General features: G+C 35.6%; 1 protein-coding gene across 7 annotated transcripts in view; it reads right to left on the reverse strand.

Moving 5' to 3' along the window:
* Window positions 1-26,527, reverse strand: part of OSBPL9 (oxysterol binding protein like 9) — a 180,304-nt gene that overhangs the window by 20,999 nt on the left and 132,778 nt on the right. For 4 of the 7 annotated variants that reach the window (XM_082429390.1, XM_082429388.1, XM_082429392.1 and 1 more), the window contains 6 exons: window positions 26,063-26,092; window positions 25,200-25,250; window positions 13,977-14,015; window positions 10,359-10,449; window positions 8,957-9,064; window positions 692-851 (listed from right to left, as the gene is read on the reverse strand). In XM_082429390.1, the coding sequence (XP_082285516.1) occupies window positions 692-851; window positions 8,957-9,064; window positions 10,359-10,449; window positions 13,977-14,015; window positions 25,200-25,250; window positions 26,063-26,092 (479 nt within the window). The remainder of the gene's footprint in view (window positions 1-691; window positions 852-8,956; window positions 9,065-10,358; window positions 10,450-13,976; window positions 14,016-25,199; window positions 25,251-26,062; window positions 26,093-26,527) is intronic. The other 3 variants (XM_082429391.1, XM_082429389.1, XM_082429393.1) reach the window with 1 other exon arrangement.

Below are 26,527 nucleotides of genomic sequence, written 5' to 3' on the forward strand. Positions count from 1 at the left end.
TTACTAGGGTTCCATCTCCATGAGAAGAACACTTTCCATTTCCCCTTCCTCTTCTCACCGCCATGTCCCTTCTCTCCCTACTCATCCACAACTCACCGTGGATCACATCCCCTCCCTCCTCTGTGAATCCTTTCTTGACTTCTCAGGACTTCAAAATGCTCCCATTCTTTCTGCGCTTATTCTTACATATCATATTTCCCACTGGATTATAAAAGTTTGTTTTTCCCCCAATAGACTGTAAGTTCCCTGAGGGTAGGGACTGGCTCTTTATTCACCTCTGTGTCATTCCTCCACCTAGTATAGTGCCTGGCTTATAGGCACCGAAATATCTCTATACAAGACAAGTAACGGTAACCTCCTCTTACGTGAGTAATACTTCCTAGCTTACTCACTTTCATTTGACCCTCTCCTAATGTTGTTTCTATAGAAATAAAGCCCAGAGTTAATGAACAATACTGACATGTTACCACAACTGATGCAAAATTATACCATTTGAATTAAATCAGGAGTAAAATCACTATTCTCACAGAACTAGCTTTGCTCAATAAGCCAGTTAAAAAATAAGCTGTCTTTTTCACTTTTTCCAAATAATAATTTATAAAGGAGTCTGTCATTAACACCAGTCTCAAAATCAAATTACATTTTTAAAAATCAGGAGTCATTTCAATACATAGTTAGTTCATCTACTTACTCTATTAAGTGCTTTGGGGATGAGCCACTCTGATGGAATTCATCTGCATCATAGAATTCATCTTCACTGCTAGAATAAGAGAACTCTGGGACTGTGTTTGGAGACAAGTTGACATGGCTTGGAGAAGTTAGACTGCTACTAGGTGGTGAGTGCCCACTGCCTAGGAAGTTAAAAAGTTTTCAATTAGGGGACAGTGTTGGTAATAGAAGGGAAGAAATTAGGGAGATGGGGTCAAAGCAGACCTTTCTAAAATCAAAAAAGAGTTAAGTTGGTAGAAGTTCCTAGACTATCTGTAAAGAAATCAACATTTAAACTAGACAAAGGCAAATCACATTATAGAATGGGACATAGCCTTTTAAATAAATGAAAAAATACTATGTCCCCATCTGTAATTAGGAAGGGAGTTCTTTTGATTATAATCACACTGTGTGAGTTAAGATATTAGAAGTCCCATAGTAGATACCAGTACCAACGGGACGCCAGAGCTCTTATTTTATACTATAGATCCAGATACCTTAAAAATGCAGCAGTGAGCCAACAAGAATACAAAGTGGAAAGAATATCAAAAACCACATGAATGTTAAAATTTTGTTCAGGATATCACATTCATATTAGTCAATATGTTTTGGCAATCATGTGCAAACACAAAAGCTGGGAACACTTACCATTCACACTCCTCACCTCTTTTCTACCTAAGTTTAAGTCAGGTTGCCCAGAGCCCAGGCAACAGAGATAAGTGCGCAGCAGAGAAAAAGAGAGGGCTACTATGGGAAGCACGTGGAAAAGGAAAGAACCAGGAGGAACATCTTTCTATTCCTAAACAGTCTAATTAAGGAAACAGAAACTAATGGAGATCCAGAGAAAGAATCTCTGTGATAATCATCTGGTTCATAGTCCAGTAATAAAAAGTAACCATAAAAGTATCAAACAGAACAGTGAAGTACTGAAAGTAATTTAACAAGTACTTATTGAGCAGATATCTAAGGGCTCTCAGGCAATTTACGCCAAACTGCTACAGATGCCTGGTGGAGATTAAAATTAATTAAGTATCTGCTGGCAATATAAAAGCCAAGGCCTGAGTTCTAGAAGGAAATGAGAATAGCAGCAGTAAAAATGAGTCCAGAGCCACCCAAGGATTTTTAGCCCATTCCAGTGTCTATGGTTCAATAGTTATGAGCGAGCACATCCACCTGCCACATTTAGTTGCCATGTTCACAAAGATATTTTTAAAACATAACACTGAAAGTTTGCTGCCTAAATAGGCAAAGCTTATTGTGGGAATTCCGAAGATAGTTCATCTTAGCAAATAACTTTAAATTCTTACCCCACCACCGCCCCGCCCCATAGCAGCAATAAGATGGGAAATAAATAAATTTCTCTTATTGAAATAATAGGGAAAAAAACGAGAGAGAAAGAAAGAAAGAAAAAGACCAGGAATTACAAATGATTAAGTAACAAGCAAATAGTCCAGGCAACCACACAAAACTGAAAATGTATCCAAGAAGAAAATGAGTTGGAATGGGAGTTGCAAACAAAAGAACTGAGTTTTCCTTACGAGAGAAAACAGTACTATTTCTTTTTTCAGTTGTTCCTTTCTTTCTTTTATGTATTAGTGAGAGAGATAAAGGAAAGAAAGATGAAGAAATTCGGTTGAAAAATCAAACAAGACACAAACCACACACTAATTTTTAAAATTTTTTAAAATCCACCTACTCTAAAATGTTATATTTTTAAAATGCCACTTTCTGAAATAATTTATCCTAAATTATTTATAACTAATTAATGATCCTAAAATTAATGTACATAAAGAATACTGCTAACTTTTTCAAAGTCTGTAACTGACTAGGTTTTGTATATTTCTGAATGGAAAATTTTGTCTGTTTCAGAATTCTGACATAATTCCTCCTTATAAAAAAACAAAAGAAAACACAGATACTGTTTTTAAAATGACACCATATAATGAAATAAATAAAAAAGGCAGGCAAACATTTCAACTGCATTATTCAAACTGCTTATCAGCATTTTCCCAAGAGCTTCAAATAAGAGAGCTGTTGTTGCTTGCTTTCTTTCAAAATTAAGGAGACATCTGCTCAGGCTGTTAAATCTTAAAAACCAAAGTAATAACATCAGCATCTTTACTAACTCAAATTTCAAACTGAGCTAAAAATCACAGGGTAAATTTTCAGTATTACACAGGAAAAGTCCCACCCAGGAAACAATCTGTAGAGCAACAGCAGGGGCTTATCTCCTGTCCTCAAGAGTGGCTTCGGTTTTGGCATCCAGATATAACAGGGACAAAAGCACCAAGTGCTCCCTTGAATTTGGTGCAACTGATAACTCAGCATCAACCTAATTAGTTTTAGAACAAGAAATAAATCTATACTAACATTAATAGCATCCCTGTGAACTGGAGAAAAAATAAAAACCATAAATCTAAACAAATTAAGAAAATGCAGAGCCTCAACCACCAGAGGGCAGAGAGCAGAAGCAAGAAAAAATACAATCCTGCAGCCTGTGGAACAAAAACCACATTCACAGAAACATACACAAGATGAAAAGGCAGAGGGCTATATACCAGATGAAGGAACAAGATAAAACCCCAGAAAAACAACTAAATGAAGTGGAGATAGGCAACCTTCCAGAAAAAGAATTCAGAATAATGATAGTTAAGATGACCGAGGACCTCGGAATAAGAATGGAGGCAAAGATCGAGAAGATGCAAGAAATGTTTAACAAAGACCTAGAAGAATTAAAGAACAAACAAACAGAGATGAACAATACAATAATTGAAATGAAAACTACACTAGAAGGAATCAATAGCAGAATAACTGAGGCAGAAGAACAGATAAGTGACCTGGAAGACAGAATGGTGGAATTCACTGCTGCGGAACAGAAAAAAGAAAAAAGAATGAAAAGAAATGAAGACAGCCTAAGAGACCTCTGGGACAACATTAAATGCAACAACATTCGCATTATAGGGGTCCCAGAAGGAGAAGAGAGAGAGAAAGGACCAGAGAAAATATTTGAAGAGATTATAGTCGAAAACTTCCCTAACATGGGAAAGGATAGCCACCCAAGTCCAGGAAGCACAGAGAGTCCCATACAGGATAAACACAAGGAGAAACACGCCAAGACACACAGTAATCAAATTGGCAAAAATTAAAGACAAAGAAAAATTATTGAAAGCAGCAAGGGAAAAATGACAAATAACATACAAGGGAACTCCCATAAGGTTAACAGCTGATTTCTCAGCAGAAACTCTACAAGCCAGAAGGGAGTGCCATGATATACTTAAAGTGATGAAAGGGAAGAACCTACAACCAAGATTACTTTACCCGGCAAGGATCTCATTTAGATTTGATGGAGAAATCAAAAGCTTTACAGACAAGCAAAAGCTAAGAGAATTCAGCACCACCAAACCAGCTCTACAACAAATGCTAAAGGAACTTCTCTAAGTGGGAAACACAAGAGAAGAAAGGACCTACAAAAACAAACCCAAAACAATTAAGAAAATGGTCACAGGAACATACATATTGATAATTACCTTAAACGTGAATGGATTAAATGCTCCAACCAAAAGACACAGGCTTGCTGAATGGATACAAAAACAAGCCCCATATATATGCTGTCTACAAGAGACCCACTTCAGACCTAGGGACACATGCAGACTGAAAGTGAGGGGATGGAAAAAGATATTCCATGCAAATGGAAATCAAAAGAAAGCTGGAGTAGCTATACTCGTATCAAATAAAATAGACTTTAAAATAAAGAATGTTACAGGAGACAAGGAAGGATACAACATAATGATCAAGGGATCAATCCAAGAAGATATAACAATTATAAATATATATGCACCGAACGTAGGAGCACCTCAATACATAAGGCAACTGCTAACAGCTATAAAAGAGGAAATCAACAGTAACACAGTAATAGTGGGGGATTTTAACACCTCACTTACACCAATGGACAGATCATCCAAAATGAAAATAAATAAGGAAACAGAAGTTTTAAATGACACAATAGACCAGATAGATTTAATTGATATTTATAGGACATTCCATCCAAAAACAGCAGATTACACTTTCTTCTCAAGTGCACACGGAACGTTCTCCAGGATAGATCACATCTTGGGTCACAAATCAAGCCTCAGTAAATTTAAGAAAATTGAAATCATATCAAGCATCTTTTCTGACCACAACGCTATGAGATTAGAAATGAATTACAGGGGAAAAAAACGTGAAAAGCACAAACACATGGAGGCTAAAAAATACGTTACTAAATAACCAAGAGATCACTGAAGAAATCAAAGAGGAAATCAAAAAATACCTAGAGACAAATGACAATGAAAATACGACGATCCAACACCTATGGGATGCAGCAAAAGCAGTTCTAAGAGGGAAGTTTATAGCTATACAAGCCTACCTAAAGAAACAAGAAAAATCTCAAGTAAACAATCTAACCTTACACCTAAAGGAACTAGAGATAGAAGAACAAACAAAACCCAAAGTTAGCAGAAGGAAAGAAATCATAAAGATCAGAGCAGAAATAAATGAAATAGAAACAAAGAAAACAATAGCAAAGATCAATAAAACTAAAAGCTGGTTCTTTGAGAAGATAAACAAAATTGATAAGCCATTAGCCAGACTCATCAAGAAAAAGAGGGAGAGGACTCAAATCAATAAATTTAGAAATGAAACAGGAGAAGTTACAACAGACACTGCAGAAATACAAAGCATCCTAAGAGACTACTACAAGCAACTCTATGCCAATAAAATGGACAACCTGGAAGAAATGGACAAATTCTTCGAAAGGTATAACCTTCCAAGACTGAACCAGGAAGAAACAGAAAATATGAACAGACCAATTACAAGTAATGAAATTGAAACTGTGATTAAAAATCTTCCAACAAACAAAATCCAGGACCAGATGGCTTCACAGGTGAATTCTATCAAACATTTAGAGAAGAGCTAACCCCCAGCCTTCTCAAACTCTTCCAAAAAATTGCAGAGGAAGGAACACTCTCAAACTCATTCTATGAGGCCACCATCACCCTGATACCAAAACCAGACAAAGATACTACAAAAAAAGAAAATTACAGACCAATATCACTGATGAATATAGATGCAAAAATCCTCAACAAATACTAGCAAGCAGAATCCAACAACACATTAAAAGGATCATACACCATGATCAAGTGGCATTTATCCCAGGGATGCAAGGATTCTTCAATATATGCAAATCAATCAATGTGATACACCATATTAACAAACTGAAGAATAAAAACCATATGATCATCTCAATAGATGCAGAAAAAGCTTTTGACAAAATTCAGCACCCATTTATGATAAAAACTCTCCAGAAAGTGGGCATAGAGGGAACCTACCTCAACATAATAAAGGCCATACAGGGCAAACCCACAGCAAACATCATTCTCAATGGTGAAAAACTGAAAGCATTTCCTCTAAGATCTGGAATGAGACAAGGATGTCCACTCTCACCACTATTATTCAACATAGTTTTGGAAGTCCTAGCCACAGCAATCAGAGAAGTAAAAGAAATAAAAGGAATACAAATTGGAAAAGAAGAAGTAAAACTGTCACTGTTTGCAGATGACATGATACTATACATAGAGAATCCTAAAAATGCCACCAGAAAACTACTAGAGCTAATCAATGAATTTGGTAAAGTTGCAGGATACAAAATTAATGCACAGAAATCTCTTGCGTTCCTATACACTAATGATGAAAAATCTGAAAGAGAAATTATGGAAACACTCCCATTTACCATTGCAACAAAAAGAATAAAATACCTAGGAATAAACCTACCTAGGGAGACAAAAGACCTGTATGCAGAAAACTATAAGACACTGATGAAAGAAATTAAAGATGATACCAGCAGATGAAGAGATATACCATGTTCTTGGATTGGAAGAATCAATATTGTGAAAATGACTATACTACCCAAAGCAATCTACAGATTCAATGCAATCCCTATCAAATTACCAATGGCATTTTTTTCGGAACTAGAACAAATCATCTTAGAATTTGTATGGAGACACAAAAGACCCCGAATAGCCAAAGCAGTCTTGAGGGAAAAAAACGGAGCTGGAGGAATCAGACTCCCTGACTTCAGACTATATTACAAAGCTACAGTCATCAAGACAATATGGTACTGGCACAAAAACAGAAACACAGATCAATGGAACAAGATAGAAAGCCCAGAGATAAACCCACGCACCTATGGTCAACTAATCTATGACAAAGGAGGCAAAGATATACAATGGAGAAAAGACAGTCTCTTCAATAAGTGGAGCTGGGAAAACTGGACAGTTACATGTAAAAGATTCAAATTAGAACACTTCCTAACACCATACACAAAAATAAACTCAAAATGGATTTGAGACCTAAATGTAAGACCGGACACTATAAAACTCTTAGAGGAAAACATAGGAAGAACACTCTTTGACATAAATCACAGCAAGATCTTTTATGATCCACCTCCTAGAGTAATGGAAATAAAAACAAAAATAAACAAATGGGATCTAACGAAACTTCAAAGCTTTTGCACAGCAAAGGAAACCATAAACAAGACGAAAAGACAACCCTCAGAATGGGAGAAAATATTTGCAAATGAATCAATGGACAAAGGATTAATCTCCAAAATATATAAACAGCTCATTCAGCTCAATATTAAAGAAACAAACAACCCAATCCAAAAATGGGCAGAAGACCTAAATAGACATTTCTCCAAAGAAGACATACAGATGACCAAGAAGCACATGAAAAGCTGCTCAACATCTCTAATTATTAGAGAAATGCAAATCAAAACTACAATGAGGTATCACCTCACACCAGTTAGAATGGGCATCATCAGAAAATCTACAAACAACAAATGCTGGAGAGGGTGTGGAGAAAAGGGAACCCTCTTGCACTGTTGGTGGCAATGTAAATTGATACAGCCACTATGGAGAACAATATGGAGTTCCTTAAAAAACTAAAAATAGAATTACCATATGATCCAGCATTCCCACTACTGGGCATATACCCAGTGAAAACTGTAATTCAAAAAGACACATGCACCCCAATGTTCACTGTAGCACTATTTACAATAGCCAGGTCATGGAAGCAACCTAAATGCTCATCGACAGACGAATGGATAAAGAAGATGTAGTACATATATACAATGGAATATTACTCAGCCATAAAAAGGAACGAAATTGAGTCATTTGTTGAGATGTGGATGGATCTAGAGACTGTCATACAGAGTGAAGTAAGTCAGAAAGAGAAAAACAAATATCGTATATTAACGCATGTATGTGGAACCTAGAAAAATGGTACAGATGAACCGGTTTGCAGGGCAGAAGTTGAGACACAGATGTAGAGAACAAATGTATGGACACCAAGGGGGGAAAACTGCGGTGGGGTGGGGATGGTGGTGTGCTGAATTGGGCGATTGGGATTGACATGTATACACTGATGTGTATAAAATTGATGACTGATTAAAAAATAAAAAGTTGTGTTAAAAAAAAGAAAATGCAAACTAAAATCAAGTATCCTTTTTTTGCTTATAAAATTGGCAAAAATGTGACCGATAAATCTATCCTTAAAAAATTCTTATGTGCCAAAAGGTGCTGTACAAGGATATTCCCTGAAATACTGCTTATAATAGGAAAATTTTGTAATCAACCTAAATAAATGTCCATCAGCAGAAAAACAGGTAATAGCCAGTTGAGCAGCTGTAGAAAGAATGTTGTAGACCTAAGTGTATGAACACAGAAAGCTCTCTAAATGTTCTCAGTAAATGAAAAAGGAAAGTCACAGAACCACATGATCTCATTTAGGTCAGGGAAAAAACAATAAAAATATACAGTATAGGTATGTAGGTACATACATGTATAAATGACAAAGAGTAAAGAAGACTTACAACTTTTGTATTATCTGATTCCTTTACAGTAAGAAAGTATATAAATCTAACTCGAGCAAATTTTTTTAAAAAGCCAATACAGAGCTTCAAAATAAGTCTTAAGGTAAACAAATACACAAAACTCTGCAGTATTTTATTTCATTTAAATTATAATTATTACTAAACTTCTGGTTCAATCACAAAGTTAACCACTCCATGTATGGAACTGTAATGATAGAGCTAAGGTATCTCCAATACAAAATACACAACCTTTCTTCAATCTTTTTCCCATCAGTAATCAAATACAAATGTTGAAAGTTAATGGGCAGTTATGAGAAGTAAAGGAATTACACAAATCTGTACCTGTACTATTTGGTGTTGGAGTCTGATGATGTCCCAAGGTAGTAGCTAATACAGGTCCAACTGGTAGAGAAGACGGACGCTGCTCTGACTTACACAACTGAGCAGGTTCTAGGAGATTTGAACACGTGAAATAAGTTAGAGAAAAAGCCAAACACAACTCTTCTTTTTTTTTAACACCTTTATTGGAGTATAATTGCTTTACAATGGTGTGTTAGTTTCTGCTTTACAACAAAGTGAATCAGCTATACATATACATATATCCCCATATCTCCTCCCTCTTGCGTCTCCCTCCCACCCTCCCTATCCCACCCCTCTAGGTGGCCACAAAGCACTGAGCTGATCTCCCTGTGCTATGTGGCTGCTTCCCACTCGCTATCTATTTTATGTTTAGTAGCAAACACAACTCTTTAACTGCAATATCCTGAAGATCAGTAATTTTTGAGACAATATTCTATTAAGTCAAGTTCCATGCTACTCCTCCTTTCTGACCCCCAATCCCCTTTAAACTCAATGATGATATGCTACCTAGTACTAAGACACTAGGCAGGATATCAAGAGACTAGTCAAGATAGGCCAATACCTCAGTATAACTGCTCTGTAAAACCAGCAAATGCTTCGGATGATAAACTGTTTCCCCCCGAGGATCAAACCACTTGTAAAATCTAAAATGGGGCACAGTACTTCCTCTTTAGTCTCGTGAGAGATATTAAGTTCATTCTCCTAAGGAGTAAAAATTCATAAAAAGATCTCACATACTTAATAAGTATTTTTTAAAAGATTTTCTTTTTTCCAGTAAAATTTCTGACTTATGTCATCAGTGAAAACACTGAAATGTTGGATGCAACAAAAAGGTAAAAGGAACCAGTGGGTGTTGGCCTTAAGCCCTCCTCTGCCAGTTAAAAAAAAAAAATTTATTACTCTATCCCTAAAAATACACGTCTATCTAATCAGTAGGCATCACAAATTTCATTCTTCCCTTTTTCATTATCTTTAAGTCCACCATGAAGAAACCATTTGTATTATTCAGAGGTATAAAGAATATGACAAAATAGAACATTCCTGGATTACTTTCAAGTAGATCAAGGTATATTAAGTTTTCCTTGGTAGCCATGAATCCTGGGTCATAGGATTCTGTCCCAGCAGCTAATCCAAGTAACCATGTTTGTCTTCCATCTCACTTTGAAAACCAAAAGCCCTTTAACTGTACTCAAAAAGCCCCAATACCAAAATATTATCATCTTTTTTCCAGTTCATTTTTGGCTGTATTTTGTGTGTGAGATTCCTTTTACTTATTAAAAAACAAACAAAAAAAACCTTCAAGATTACTACAACTGCCATAAAAAATTAAGTTTTTTGTCATCAATGGTACCTGTGAAACATTTTTCCAAATATTATACTATACCTGGAGGTAAGACAGTCTGGGAAGGCATTGTGTTGATCACAGGTTCCAAGGGACTAGGTTGATATATTGCATCTACAGGATTAATAGTACTCTGAGATAAAGAAGCACAGTATAGTTATTTTTAATTAAATACCCTTCCAGCATTGACCCTCCCAAATGTATGAAAAGCCCACATTTCTGACAGCAAAGTCCTGAGGGTAGGGTAGCTGTATAGACATGTTGGTCAAATTGCAAAGAGGAAATAAAACAACTTTACTATACGGAAGTCTAAGAGTTTCTTATAAGATTATTTAAAGAAGCATAGTAAGGAGGGAAAATGAATGAATCTCTGACATACAGAAAGGTAAAACTAAATGAAAACACTTGGAAAGAGTTGTAGAATGGTTTCAGGAAGCCAAAATAATAACCTCTCAATTCAACTCAGTGCTTCTGAAATTTTAATTCACCACAAATATCAAAGATGGAGAAATGCTCTCTCCTGCTTTGGTATTAATAAGCATTATACCTATGACTAGCTAATGTATCTGTACCACTACAATCTTATTTTTACATCCCATACTACTGCCACCAATGTGTATTGCACCGTATAGGCATCTAGTTTTACAGTCACTAAAGGCAAAGAAATGTATCTTCTAATTGGACGTCTTTTCTTTTTGAGGATTTAGAAGGGGAAAAAATACTCAAACATGTAGTTACAATTTTAGAGAGGAAAAAAAAAAAAGTCTAGGTTCTTCTGACTCCAAGCCAAGACACTATTTTGCCAGCATGATGGCATTTTAAAAACAAGACTCCAAAGCTTACTGATATTTTTTTATTTGGAGGAGGGGGAAATTTTAAACCAAGGCCTTTGCCAAAGTTAAGTTTGAAACCACCACTTAGAAGACTATACTAGATAAAACCCAAGAAATAAAAATTTAAGTTTTTTAGCTTTCCTTGATCTGGAAAACTAAACTTCAAACATGTGTTAGGTAGAGCTTGTAACAGAAAATACTAAAACAGAATTAGAAAAGATACTTTACTGATGAGCCCCAAAAGCATTTGTAAAAATTTAAAAGCACATAACAATGGAAACTGATAATAGGAAAGTTTTTATAGCATTCTTATTTAATGCCTAAGTTATTTTTTTCTTATATCCCCTCTCTGCATAAATATCAATATGTAAAAATCACTAGATCAGATCTCTTAAATTGATTTGAACATAAGAATTCTGATTCTTGTCACAACAGTCTACATACCATAAATATTCTAGTCCTAGAAAATAAAGGACACAGAGAAGAAGCTCTGAAAACAATCATTAATAATCAAAAGCCTAGTAAAGTGAAGTGAGGAAGGTTCTGGAGCATTAGGAAAAGCACAGAAACAGAGACTTAGAATTTTAATTCCTAGAATCCTTGCTCTACCAGTGACTTGCCAAGTCTCATCTTCTGTGGGCCTCACTTTCCCAGTGTATAAAATGAAGAAATGTGTGGATGCTATGGTCTCTAAGGGCTTTCTGGTTATTACATTAGGATTCTATTTTCAGATACCAGGCTGGGCCATAATACCTAAACAAGTGTCTCAACAATCCTGGAGCTGTTCTTAAAATAAATTCCTTATTTTTACATAGTGATTTTTCTCTAAAGGGCTCCAAGTGCTTTACAAAGGCAAAATCCCACCTTTAATACTCTGAGCCATAAGAATGAGAATATCCCACCTCCTTATCCCCAACCTATTATATAAGAAAAAATTACTAAAGAGACCAAGAAATACAATTAACTTTGGAAAAAGGGACCAGAATTCAATCTTTTGAATGCAATCTTCTGTTTTTCAGAAGCCTAATATTAGGTTTGTCAATCCCACAAAACACTTTTAGACTTTTTCTTTTGTTGCTGTTGTTAATAGAAAATACAACTACTGTCCGTGGTCAACCAACTTCAGGCTAAAAAATGTCAAATAACATTCTACGCCTTGCTTTAAAAAAGAATGTGCAGAGCTTGAGAAGTGCAAACAAATGACAATCCTAAACCCTAATCTGTTGTAAAATTAATAAAATTCATGCAATACAATATAAAATACAATTATATATACATATATGTATGTATAGCTAACATTTACTGAGTACTATGTGCATACTATCTTACAACAATCCTCTGAGATAGAAGTCACTTTTCTTTATAGATGAGGAAACAAAGACTCAAAGGTTAAGTAACTTGCCTAAGGTCACAGATAGTAAGTGGCAGGGCTAGGTCTTAGCAGTCTGGGTCCAAGGCCTAAACCATGAACAGTGCCTTTTTTTAAAAATAAAAACTCTTAAGGAAAATTGCTATAGTCCCTGATCAAATGATTCAAATATGTTTGTTTTCTACAAGTTCAGGTTTTCTATCAGTATAAACTATCTAGATGTTTTTAACTACAAATGATCAAACATTTTTAGTATGCTTTATAAAACTATTGTTTAACATAATAAAAAGTAACTGATTTGCTTTGAGAGAAAAGAGATAAAAATAACTGCCATCATTAATTTTCCTTAGGGTCTTTGGGAATCATGAAATGCTAGACAACATACACAGTCTTTTTCCATGAGGCTTATAATCTTAATTGATATCTCAGAAGAGATATTATATTATATTGTAATTATATCACATAATTGTATTAAATCACCATGGCTCAAACTATGAACTCACACTGTGAAGAAAAACAAAAATTCCTATGTGTTTAATTCAAATTTTAAAAATGTTTCTCTTACTCTGTTTTCTTAAGAAATATGTAAACATAACTTATTTTTCATTTTAAACCAAATATAAACATAACATGCTCATCCTTTCAAATATAATCATAAGATGGTTTTCAAGATTTACAAAATGAGTTTCCAGATCTCAGATAAGCTGGCATTTGTAAAGCCTCAGACAAAAAAGGTTGCCTCCTTCTTCAGAAATACAGTCTGAACACAAGTCACACATCTACCATAAAACCAGGGTAGCTTAAACTGCAAATCTTCAAATTCTAACTTTTATTTCCAATAAAATTTTCTTTTCTTTTTGGTGGGTAAGTTGAATGTAAGGGAAGAGTAAAACCCAAGGGGAGGAAAGAATAGAAAATGGCTATAAGTGGAAGAATTCATGTTGCAACTTGTTCCTACAAAAAAGCAGTATACACCACAGTAGCAATTACAGTTAACACAATACACAAAATCTAAAAATAAAGATAAGAAATTAATAGAAACCTATAACCATATAGTTAAATTAAGATGTTTCAATACTGTACCCCTCCCCTTCTGCTTTCATTAGAAAAAAAGAAGTTGGACAAGAAATGTAGCATTGTGAGTTATGCCTTATTTAGTCATAAAAGCTGCATTTTTATACCATGATTAACCCTTCAAGTTAACACATGCAAGGTGATTCAATAAGAATCAAGACTCAGCAAAATTTTAAGATCGACATTTCCCCTCCAAATGATTGCTGAAAGATGGCCAACTTTAACAGCTCAAGGAAAATTGCAAGAGTCAACAAACAAAGAACAGTGAGTAGGTAAAAAGAGGAATTTGTGTTGAAAAATGAGTAGAAATTCAGGCTTCTCCTGACATAACTGGTTATAATGCTCTGCAGAAGTAAAGGGGAACAAAGATTAGATTAAACTTACTATAATTCCATCTGCGTGCTTCTCCGCATTACACTGGTCCTTAAGGAGAAATGTTAAAAATATTAACTTCATTCTTTCATTTAAGTAACACCTTGTGTACTTTCTTCCCTAGTAAGAAAACTTGTTTTATTGGGTAAGCAACAACGTTAGAAAACTACTACTCTGCTTCCACTAAGATAGTAATTTCACTGGTCCATTCCTAGCCAAACATAATTCTAACCAAGAGCATGGCAACTGCTTTTCTATACAGGCATTTAATTAAATTCTTTGTAGAAATATCCTATTGAACTGTGTAGTCACATTGGTATCAATGATTGAAAGCAGATATATTAATTTAGGATTAGCAATCCTGAATATTTCTGGGTTTAACTTTACAGTAAATTATGCCAACTCTCCACAACCCCCAAACTCTTACCGTACTGCAAAGGTATGACAATCATATACCCTTAAAAACTCAGGATAGACATAATTTCCCATATTCTGGCTGCTGGCCCCAGAAGTATATCAATACTTTTCTAAATAGATGGTCTGATTTTTGTTTCAGTAACCATAATCACCATATCCACAGAATGATGATATAGGGGCTAACGCCTACTACCTGGCAGGTATTTTACGTACAGGCGTACCTTGGAGATATAGCGGGCTTGGTCCCAGTCCACCACAATAAAGCAAATATCGCAGTAAAGCAAGTCACGCAAACTTTTTGGTTTCCCAGTGCACATAAAAGTTATATTTACATTATACTGTAGCCTATGAAGTGTGCAGCAGCATTGTCTTAAAAAACAATGTATGTAATTTAAAAATACTTTATTGCTAAAAAGTGCTAAACATCATCTGAGCCTTCAGTGAGCTGTAGTAGTAATATCAAAGATCACTGCTCACAGATCGTCATAACAAATACAGTAATAATGAAAAAGTTTGAAATATTGCGAGAATTACCAAAATGTGACAAACCACAAAGTGAGCAAATAATGTTGCAAAAATGGCGCCAATAGACTTGCTTGACACAAGGTTTGCCACAAACTTTCAATTTGTAAAAGATAACATCTGCAAAATGCAATAAAGCAAGGTCTGCCTGTATATTATTAATTCACTTGTTCCACCGACAACTCTATAAAGTAGGTACTATTATTATCCCCATTGGACAGATGAGAAAACTGTGACAGAGATAGTGTCTAGTCTAGTCTACAGTGTCTAGTCCAATACATATAGTCTAGTTCCAGAATTCAAGGTCTTAACTAACATGCTATTGATATTTTGCCTTGCCTCTCTTCTCCAAGGATGTACTTAAGGAAGAAGGTGGTGGAAAGTTAGCAAACATATTTGTTCCTGTAACTATAATCTACCTATTAGTATTACACAGACAATATATTTAACTTAAAACTGTTTAAAGTTTTAACTCCATACTATCAAGAAGTTTTCAAGTTTTAATAGAAACCAGTATTTGGTCTTGGTTTACAGCCAAGTTATATATCATTTATACATAACTTTTCTTTCTTTAACTACAGAGTTTACTCAGAAATCTACAGATTGACGGGACAACCAAGAGCAATTTAAAGATTTGGGGATAATTTTTTTTTTAAGAATTAACATAGCAGGCCTGAAATAGCTATCCTCGGAAAAGCCTGCCTACAAAGTTGGCCGTTGGCTTGGTGTCTGGGAACCTGGATTTTAGGAGGGTTCCCGCCACCTCACTATCATAAGGGCAGCTCACTGCACCTAATCTGTTTAAGCAAACAAAATGGCTTATGTTGAAGACCAGCTTTCCTTCTGGAAATCTGGACTCTTGCTTGGTAAGTGCTAGGTAAACAGTGCTTACATGACAAAAACTCCAATAAAAAACCTTAGGTGTTGAGTCTCTAATGAGCCTCCCTGGGAGACATTTCACAAGTGCTGTCACAATCTGTTGCTGGAGGAATTAAGCACACCCTGTATGATCCCACTGGGAGAAGATTCTTGGAAGCTTGGGCCTTAGTTTCCTCTGGATTTTGCCCCATGTGCCTTTTTCCTTTGCTGGTTTTACTTTGGATCCTTTGCTGTGATAAATCATAGCTGTGAGTAAAATTACAAGTTGTGCCTTCCAAGCAAATCACCAAACCTAGGGGTGGTCTGGCAAACGGCCAACACAGTGCATATCCTTTGCATATCTTTGAGAATAAAAGCATTTTGATAAGTCCATAATTCATGTTGGGATTTGCACAACTGAATTAACTATATATTTACAATATCCAAAGTTTCAGTAATTTTTAATAGACACAGTTGAAAATAAAATCTTGAGAACTACACAGAAAGAGAAATTTTAAAGTTTCTTGTTCAGATGATATTTTAATTTACTTTTAGTTTTCCCCATTAATTTCTAAATTTCTAATTTCTAAAATTGACTTTTCCAAAGAATTTCTTAGATAGAGATATATGTAAGTGGCAATAAGTGGAAAGAAATACATGTGGTAGATTAAATTTTCCAAAAATGGTCCCAACAAGAGGTAGAGTTCATGGCCCCTATCCTTGAAACTCTGTGACTGTCCCTAACCAATAAACATAGCAGAAGTGACTATGTGTGACTTCTGGTGTCATGGAAATGCCACAAATTTCTACCTTGTTTTCCTGGAGCCCAACCACCACACTGTGAGAAAGGCCAAGCAGCTGGAAAGAGAACTATATGGAGGAGCACCTAGGCCCCCAGCTCAACTTCCCAGGCATGTGAGTGAGCCACCTTGAAAGTGGATCCTTTGGGCCCCCCATCTCAACACATACACGCCTGCCCCTGCAATCAAGCCACCACAGGTGGCACTGCATGAAACAGAAATAAGTCATGAGGCCTAACCAAACTGCAGATTTGTGAGCAAAATAAATGACTGCTGCTATTTTAAGACACTTAGTTTAGGTTGGTTTGTTATATAGCAATATATTACTGATACAGTACATTATATTATCTAAGAAAACCACCACTTCTACTTCTGGTATAATTTAAAATAAACTTAAATATCCAGTTCTAAGATAAGTAAGTACTAGGGATGTGATGTGCAACATGATACATATAATGAACACTGCTGTGTGTTATATATGAAAGTGGTTAAGGGAGCAAATCCTAAGAGTTCTCATCACAAGGACAAAAATTTTTTTTTCTATTTCTTTGATTTTGTATTTATATGACATAATGGATGTTCACTAAACCTACTGTGATAATCATTTCATGATGTAGTAAGTCAAAGCATTATACACTTTAAACTTACACAGTCTACTTACAAAGTCTATTATGTCTCAATAAAACTGGAAGAAAACATAAACTTAAATATCTGACAATATTCTCAATTAATAATGCATGCTATCTACAGGGTATTTTAAGTCAGGGTTTATTATTTTTGTTACTGCTGTGGTTTATCTTTTAAGGCAGAGTCAAATCTAGACGAACCCACACTATTAAATGCCTTACTACCAATCCATTCCCATCATGAACTTCAGGAATTTTGTTCTCTTATTTTAAAAAGCGTATTACACTCATCCCCCCTCCCCCCATCTTTCTTTTTAAAACTTTTTATTGTTTTTGTTTTGTAAGTAAACCGCAAGTTGCCTTTTATCAGGGTCAGCCAAAGCTAAATCTCAAGTACTACTAAACCAGAGATCCAACTGATTTCAATTTGAATTATGTTAATTAAACAAAGAAAGGGTCTAATGCTACTTCCCACTTAGATTATAACATATGTTTATCTGGTTATAAGTACCTCATTCCCTAACACAATGGCTATTCTCTCTTCTTTGAACAAACAAGCATGACTGAGATCTGGAAATATGATAGTAACAAAAACATCAGTACAACATAATTTGACAAGACTTTTGACCAGAATTATAGACTTCGGTATTTTAAAACCATGCCTACCAATAAGATACATGAAATATATTCCTATCTTTCTAATAAGGCAATGTAGTCTAATGAAAGCTCTCTTAATTATGGACCTATACACGTACTTATTACATGAAATAAAAAATAAATATGCTATGGTGATGAAAGAAAATTTCTAATTCAAGTTTGATGAGATTCAACAAACGGGACTGGGACAACTGGATAACCACATGCCAAAAAATGAACCTGGATCCATACCTCACACCACAAAGATTAACTCAAAGTGGACCATACATTAAATTAAATGTAAGAGCAAAAACTACAAAACTCTTGAAAGAAAATACAGGAATAAATCTTTGTTGTTTAGGATTAGGCAACGATTTCTCAGAAAAGCCACCAAAGGCAAAAGCAATAGAAGACTGATAAACTGGATTTCATCAAAATTTAAAATATGCATGCTTCTCAGGACACTATCAAGAAAGTAAAAAGACAACCCACAGACTTGAAGAAATATCTGCAAGTCATATATCTGATATGGCTTGTATCCAGAATATATAAAATCACTCCTACAACTCAATAATAAGATTAAAAACCCCAACTAGAAAAATGGGCATGGCACTTCCCTGGCGGTCCAGTGGCTGGGACTTTGCCTTCCAGTGTGAGGGTGTGGGTGTGATCCCTGGTCGGGGAGTTGAGATCCCACGTGCCCTGAGGCTAGGAGGCCAAGGCATGAAGCAGAGGCAACGTTGTGACAAATTCAATGAAGACTTAAAAATAAATAAATAAATAAAATAAAATAAGGGCAAAGAATGTGAATAGACATTTCTCCAGAAGAAATGTAAATGAAAACCACTAGAATGGCTATAATCAAAAAGACAATCACAAATGCTGGTGAGGATGTGGGGAAACAGAACCCTTACACAAGACGTAGAGGGTGGACCTGAGGGCGTGGGCAGGGGGAAGGGGGAAGCTGGGACGAAGGGAGAGAGTGGCATGGACCTATATACACTACCAGACGTAAAACAGGTAGCTAGTGGGAAGCAGCCACATAGCACAGGGAGATCAGCTCGGTGCTTTGTGACCACCTAGAGGGGTGGGATAGGGAGGGTGGGAGGGAGGGAGACGCAAGAGGGAGGGGATGTGGGGATATATGTATACGTATAGCTGATTCACTTCGTTATACAGCAGAAACTAACACAACACTGTAAAGCAATTATACTCCAATAAAGATGTTAAAAAAAAAAGAACCCTTACACATTATGAGTGGAAATATTATCTGCAGCTGCTTTGAAAAGTAGTTTAGCAGTTTTTCAAAAAGTTAAACATAGAGTTACCATGTTACCCAGTAACCCCACTCCTAGGTATACACTTAAGAGAAATGAAAACATGCGTCCCCGCACAAAAACATCATATGCAAGTGTTCACAGCAGCATTATTCATAATGGTCAAAAAATGAAAACAACCCAAATGTTCATCAACTGATGAATGGATAAACAAAATGTGGTATATCATTCAAAGGAATATTATTCAGCAATAAAAAAGAATTAAGTCCTGATACATGCTACAACATGGATTAACCTTGAAAACATTATGCTAAGTGAAAGAAGCCAGTCACAAAATACCACATACTGTATGATCCTAAATATATGAAATGTCCAGAATAGGCAAGTCTAGAAACAGAAAATAGATTAGTAGTTGCCAGGGATTGGAGGAAAGGCAGGGGCAAGGGTAAGTGAGGGAAAGAGGTATAGGGAATGACTTCTTCATATGTATGGTGTTTCTTTTTGGGGTGATAAAAATGTGCTAAAATTATATTATGGTGATGGCTGCACAACTTCGTAAATATACTAAAAACCACTAAAGTATAAAGTTTAAATGAGTGAACTTTATGGTATGTAAATTATATATCAATAAACCTGGTTTAAAAAAATTCTCATGAGAAATTAATGAATACTAATATAAACAAAAAGTCTATGCAGAAAAACATTCTAGGAAGAGAACCTGGGATCCAAGGATAACTTAAACATACATTCTAGTTTAAAAGTATCTATGGTCAGACAACTCAGTTCTAAACCGATAATCTAGACTTGGGAAGTCCAGTTTAGAAGCCACTAGTCACATGTGGCTATTGAGCACCTGAATGTGGCTAATTCAAAGTGCAAAATACACCCAGGAGAGTGACGACTTAGTGCGGGGGGTGGGGGGGGGCGGTGGAGGGAGAGAGGGAGGGAGGGAGAGAAAATGAAGTATCTCATTAATGAATGAATTTTTATATTGATTACATGTTGAAATGGTATTATTTTGGATACGATGAGTTAAATAAAATACATTATTAAAATTAATTTCCTTTGCTTATGCAAGTTGTGACATCTGGTCATATCACCTAATCTTAATGAAGAAAACTGGTCAAGTCCCCAGCTGCAGGGGTCTCCCAGATTATCTTCACTCTGCTCCCTCCCCTCCTCACTTCCTCTGCAATTCCCCATGAGTGGAACACTGCTGTCTCTATCTATGGTACAAAGGAAGAATGAAGTCATCTGAGCTAACACAGCTTACCTGAAAATCCCAATAACCAAGTGGTGCCCAAACTTTGCTACACATCAGAATCAAGCTGGGAGTTGAAAAACCCCAATGCCCAGGTGACACACCACAGCAACTACAACAAGAATGTCTGGGAATGGGAGCCATGTGTCAGAATTGTTAAAAGATTCCCAGGTGATTCTAATGTGCAGCAAACTTTGGGAACCAATGCACTAATCATTTAGGCAGGTGGGAAGCTTTGGGGAATGAGAATTAAAATCAAAGACTCAAAAAACTGGAAGGAGCTTAAAATCCTACCTATAGCATGCTGCCTCTAAGAACCTAAAACTAAATCAACCCAAAACAAGAAAGGTATCAAATTAGCTACATTTTCTTTTTCTTTTTTTTTGGGCCACATCCCTTTGGGGTCTCAGATGACAATACATCTTCTAAAAGTAGCTGATTCCAAAGTCTTATTAACCTGCCAGGGCAGAATAATCTTCCAAAGTAACTAAAACAATTTATATTCCCATCAGTGTTAAATGGAAGTTCTCAAAATTTTACCAACATGCCATTCTGTGGCTTTAAAATTTATGTCCTAATAAAAAGTTTTTTTAAGTTAACAATTATTTAGGACTAATTATATGCTTGGTACTAAGAGCATTACAAACACTAATTCATTTAAGTTTCACACTATCAGCAAGAGTACAGATAATATTATTATTCCTATTATATAGGAGAAAACCAAAGCACAGGGAGGATAAATAAACTTGCTCAAGTGGTGGTACAAGGATTCAAACCCAGACCATCTGGCTCCAGAGTCCATGCTCTTAAAAATGTAATGCTGCCTCTCACTATTATTTAAAAACTGTATATCTTAATCACAGATTGACTGATTACGCAAAGATTAATTCATAAGGATGATAAATAAAAAAAATCATACATATAGTGGAAATACTGAATCACACAACTATTAAAAATTATGTGTTAAAAAAATCATTCAAAATTCACAATTATTTATCAGGCCCCTACTTTGTGGCAGGTAACTGTTCTAGGCACTGAGGATACAGTGGTGTTATGGAGTGAATGTTTGTGGGCCCCCCACCCCAATTCAGACAATGAAGCCCTAACCCCAGTGTGACTGTATTTGGAGTAAAGGAAGTAAGTTAAGATTAAATAAGGTCCTAAGGGTGGGGCCCCAATCCAGTAAGTGTCCTTCTAAGAAGAGACACAAGAGAGCTCTCATTCATGCTCACTCTCAGTGTGTACCACCAAGGAAAGGTCCCGTAAGGACATAGTGAGAAGGTGGCTGTCTACAAGCCAGGAAGAAAGTCCTCACCAGAAACCAAATCAACAGGAACCTTGATCTTGGACTTCTAGCCTCCAAAACTGTGAGAAAATAAATTTCTGTTGTTAAAGCCACTCAGTCTGTGGTGTTTTGTTATGGCAGTGCAAGCATTCTAAGACAAAGTCCTCATGGAGATTATAGTCAGGTATAGACAGACAATAAACAGGATACCATGTAAATCTGGCTAATGATGCAAGACCATGAAGAAAAAGAAACTACTGGGAGGGTAGAGATTATTTTAGATAGAGTGGTCAGCAAGGTCTCTCCAAAGAGATTTCACGTGGGCAGAAATTTGAATAAAGTGAGGGTGTGAACCCTGGAAGTCTGGAAGAAATGCCTTCTAGGCAGAGGGGAAAGCAAATGCAAATCCCTGAAGCAGAAAAAACTTGGCCTGAGAAAAAGAAAACAGGCCGATGTTGTTAGAATGGTGTGATCAAGCAAGGTGAGGTGAGGGAGTAGTGACGCTCAAATGACATGAAGTTATGGTTAAGTAACTTAGATTCCATTCCAAGGGAGGTGGGAAACCAATAAGGGGATTTGAGCAGGCAAGTGACATGGTCTATTTACACTTAAATTGTTTAAAAATACACAAAGAGTTCATACAGGGTACATATATATAATTTGAGGGATGTATCTGTACATAAAAAGCCTTAACGATGAAATTCCTTCTGGAAAAAATTAAAAAGCCAAACTCCATTTACTTGATCCATGTTATCCATTCTGAAGGACCTTGAAATGCAGGTCTATTAAGCTGGGCTAAAACAGACAGGTAGCAGGTACTGACTTAACTGTAGAAATTTCTAGAAAGAAGTTTTAGTAACTTGAATTGTAACTCATTCCAAAGACAGAACATCAAAAATGTTCTTGTTGGGTGGCTAAATGGTGAGCTACTGAAAGAGGCTAGGCTGCCCTGTTTTACAACTATCTAAAGACCTGATTGATTTGTAGAGATGATCCAAATTGGCCTAAACACTATCAGCTCTTCTACTTCCTCAATCTTCTAGAGAAGGCACTGTTGAATCCCTAAAATACCTATCTACTCACACTGGGCTTAATGTAGTTTACTGGTTATCTGTATATAAGCTTCTGGGTAACTGTAGGTGGCCCCAACCCACCCATGTAATTTCACAATAAAGAAAACCTTACCCCTTTTGTGCCTCCAACCCTATACTCCCTTCTTAAGCTTTAGAATGTATTCTGATTCACAAAAATAGATGGAAGAATTTAGACACATACATAGGAAATCAGGCAGAGTGGTCAAAAATACCTAGAAAATGAACACAAGCCCTAAGTTCTGACACTTTAATACTGAATCTGGCCTCAAAAGAAAATGATACTTCCCCTCACCCCTAAACTTACAAGCTGAATATCCATACTATCTAAGCACAAATGCATTTTTCTATACTATTGTGTCATTAACAATGCTAGGAAAATAGTGTCCATTATTAGGCAAACAAATATATGCAACTGAATAAGTAAAATAGGCCAAATAATTAAAAACTCAAACATCATTTCCAAAACTGGTTGCTGAATTGGCTGCCCACCTGCTTCTAGCCACTGGCTAGAAATACAGAGGTACAGTCAATGGAAAAAAAATTTTTTTAATACTTATTTTCAAACACTAAATTCTTGTTTCTCAAAATGTCATGCAATCAAGTACATATTTAGGTTGAACACACCAAAATTTTTCAGAAAAGCAGGCAATAGCCATGAAATTGTTAACCAACCACAATAATCCAAAATATGTTTTTATTCCATGAATAAGGAACAGTAATTAAAGCAGTGGTTTATTAATGTATTGGGTTGGTCAAAAAGTGCCTTTGGTTTTTAAGTAAATATAAAAGACATTTTTCATTTTCACCAAGAACTTTATTGAACAACATATTCACCGTTTTTTTCCACTACCTTCTGCCATTTTTCAGGCAACTGCGTAATTCCATCTTCCCAAAACTTTTTATCATTTTGAGCAAAGAACTGTTCCAGGTGCCTTTTACAGTCTTTCAGGGAATTGAAATTTTTTCCATTAAGAGAATTTTGGAAAGACCGAAATAAATGGAAATCCGCAGGTGCAATGTCTGGTGAATATGGCGGATCAATCAGAACTTCCCAGCCAAGCTGTAACAGTTTTTGCCTGGTCATCAAAGAAACAACATGCAGTCTTGTGTTATCCTGATGGAAGATTATGTGTTTTCTGTTGACTAATTCTGGACACTTTTCATCAAGTGCTGCTTTCAGTTGGTCTAACTGGGAGCAGTACTTGTTGGAATGAATCGTTTGGTTTTCCGGAAGGAGCTCATAATAGAGGACTCCCTTCCAATCCCACCATATACACAATATCACCTTCTCTGGATGAAGACTGGCCTTTGGTGTGGTTGGTGGTAGTTCACTTCGCTTGCCCCATGATCTCTGTACATTATTGTACAGTATCCACTTTTCATCGCCGGTCACAATTTGTTTTAAAAACAGAACGTTTTCATTACGTTTAAGTAGAGAATCGCATGCGGAAATATGGTCAAGAAGGTTTTCTTCGCTTAACTTATGTGGAACCCAAATGTCAACGCGATTAACATAACCAAGCTGGTGCAAGTGATTTTCACTGCTTGATTTGGACATTTTGAGTATGTCGGCTTTCTCCCACGTGGTATAACATTGAGTGTTCTCAATTAATGCCTCGATTTGATCGCTATCAACTTCAACTGGTCTACACGACTGTGGAGCATCATCCAGCAAGAAATCTCTAGCACGAAACTTTGCAAACCACTTTTGACACACACGTTTGATCAGTCACAGCACCTCCTCCATACACTGCACAGATCTTTTTTTGCATTTTGGCAGTGTTTTTACCTTTCTTGAAATAATAAAGCACAGTATGGTGAAAATGTTGCTTTTTTCCTTCCATCTTTAATATTAAAATGGCTACACAAAAATGCACCAATTTTGATGAGTCTTTTTTTAAATGCACGCTAATATGACAGCTGTTTCATCAATCTAACAAAACTGTTTTGAATGAAGTTAAAGACAATTAAGTGCTACTAGAGCCATCTTACGGAAAAAAATGAACGAAACTTTTGGCCAACCCAACAGTTCAGTACTAGAAAAAATATGTAAAAAACAATTTAAAAAACCACACCTCTATTGTACTCTTCATTATGGATGAAAAAAACAACTCTGCTAAAGTTTAAATTCCTTTTTTCCTAAGAAAAACTTTTTTGTGAAAGGTTTTGCAAAATATGTCCCTATTTCAAGCAGTGACAATGGAAAGGGTGAGTCATTCAAATGTGCTCCCCTCCTTCCCAGCCACCATCACAAATGACCTTATCAAAAACAAGCACAGGCTGGCAAGGTAACATCCAAACACAATGGTTTTTCAATAGTACCAGTAACGCCAAACTATAACTTAAATTTACTGTAGAAAGGTAATATATTTCAGAACTGAGTATTCTGGCTATTAGAGAAAAATGCCATATATTAAAATCCCATTAAATGAAAGTAATCAAAAATAAAATTTACTTACTTTAGCGATCTGCAGCAACACAATGCAGTGTTTAATTGATTCTACCATGCTCTATAAAAACAAAACACTGATTTTAGGATCTTCCCCCAAATGGCCACACAATGCTAAAACTTAAAATATAAAAGTCAGTTCAAATATACAGGGTTTAAGTCTATTCTACATAAAAAATACCCTCTCTGGATTTCCAGTGGGTTCTAACATGCTGATAGTGTCAAATGAAATTATCATTAGCAATTCTATGAATTGTTTGGAAATACCAAAAAATTGTTAATTTATACTGAATAACATCTAAAGGGTCTTTCAACAGTTCAAACATAAAGTGATGCGAATTTGATTAACTTCCAAATTCTTAGATCATCAGCAGGCAATCCCAATGTAAATTCCTAAAACGTCTATTCAAGACTTTCATGGAATTATGGAGAGTAAAGGATCCTATCAAAATATTGGTGAACCTGGAATACTACCACGTCTGTTTTTAAAATGCTTTTATCAAAATACAAATCTTATTAGAAACGCATTATATAATGTCAGAAGGCCAGTACATCAGAAAACTCAAATCACTATATATTTAATTATAAAAAAGAGAATATACATTGTGCATGGATGAAACCTTTTATCCAAGGGTCTCAAACAGACAAGACCAGAAACAGATAAAATGGCACACGAAGTCAATTCAATTAAAGGGATTATTCTATTCACTTAAAGTCCTTTAAGATAGGAGATAATACAATTCTTAAACACCTTTGTAAAAATTCATAAAAATCAAAAACTCAATTGCTCTTATTAATAGTAGCAACTTAAAATAGAAACATTTTAAGGCACTTTCTAATGCAAAGCCAGAGTTTATCAAACATATAACTTACATTTGTTGTCTCTTTGAGAGTTTCAATTTTCTGTGAAAAATAATAAATTTAAACAGAAATTATCAGAAACACAAAGAGGTATCGTTGTTTTTTACTGGTTAGTCATTTAAAGAATTTTACCAAAATGTACTCATTACTCTAAATCAGTTCAGGCAGGTTGGGAAGTGCTTTTGGTTAAACTTTTTAATTTAAATCAAACGTTTAAATAAAAAATTCAGACATTTTATGGATTATATCCTCAAATAAAATTCATGTGATTCAATTCAAGATTTGTAAGACTAATATAAAACATTCTTATCCCTTACCTGAAAACAATTTTTGTTTTTTCTATAGGATTCACTATGTGATTTTAAAATGCTTATTTTAGAATCACCTTAAATTTTGCAAAGTTGTTTAAAAAATGACATGAGACTAAATTCCAAAACTAAGAAGGTGAGCTAAACATGAGTTACTACTATTACCAAG

This window comes from Balaenoptera physalus (assembly GCF_965194825.1).
Source record: "Balaenoptera physalus genome assembly, chromosome: 1".
In the NCBI taxonomy this organism is placed as follows: domain Eukaryota; kingdom Metazoa; phylum Chordata; class Mammalia; order Artiodactyla; family Balaenopteridae; genus Balaenoptera; species Balaenoptera physalus.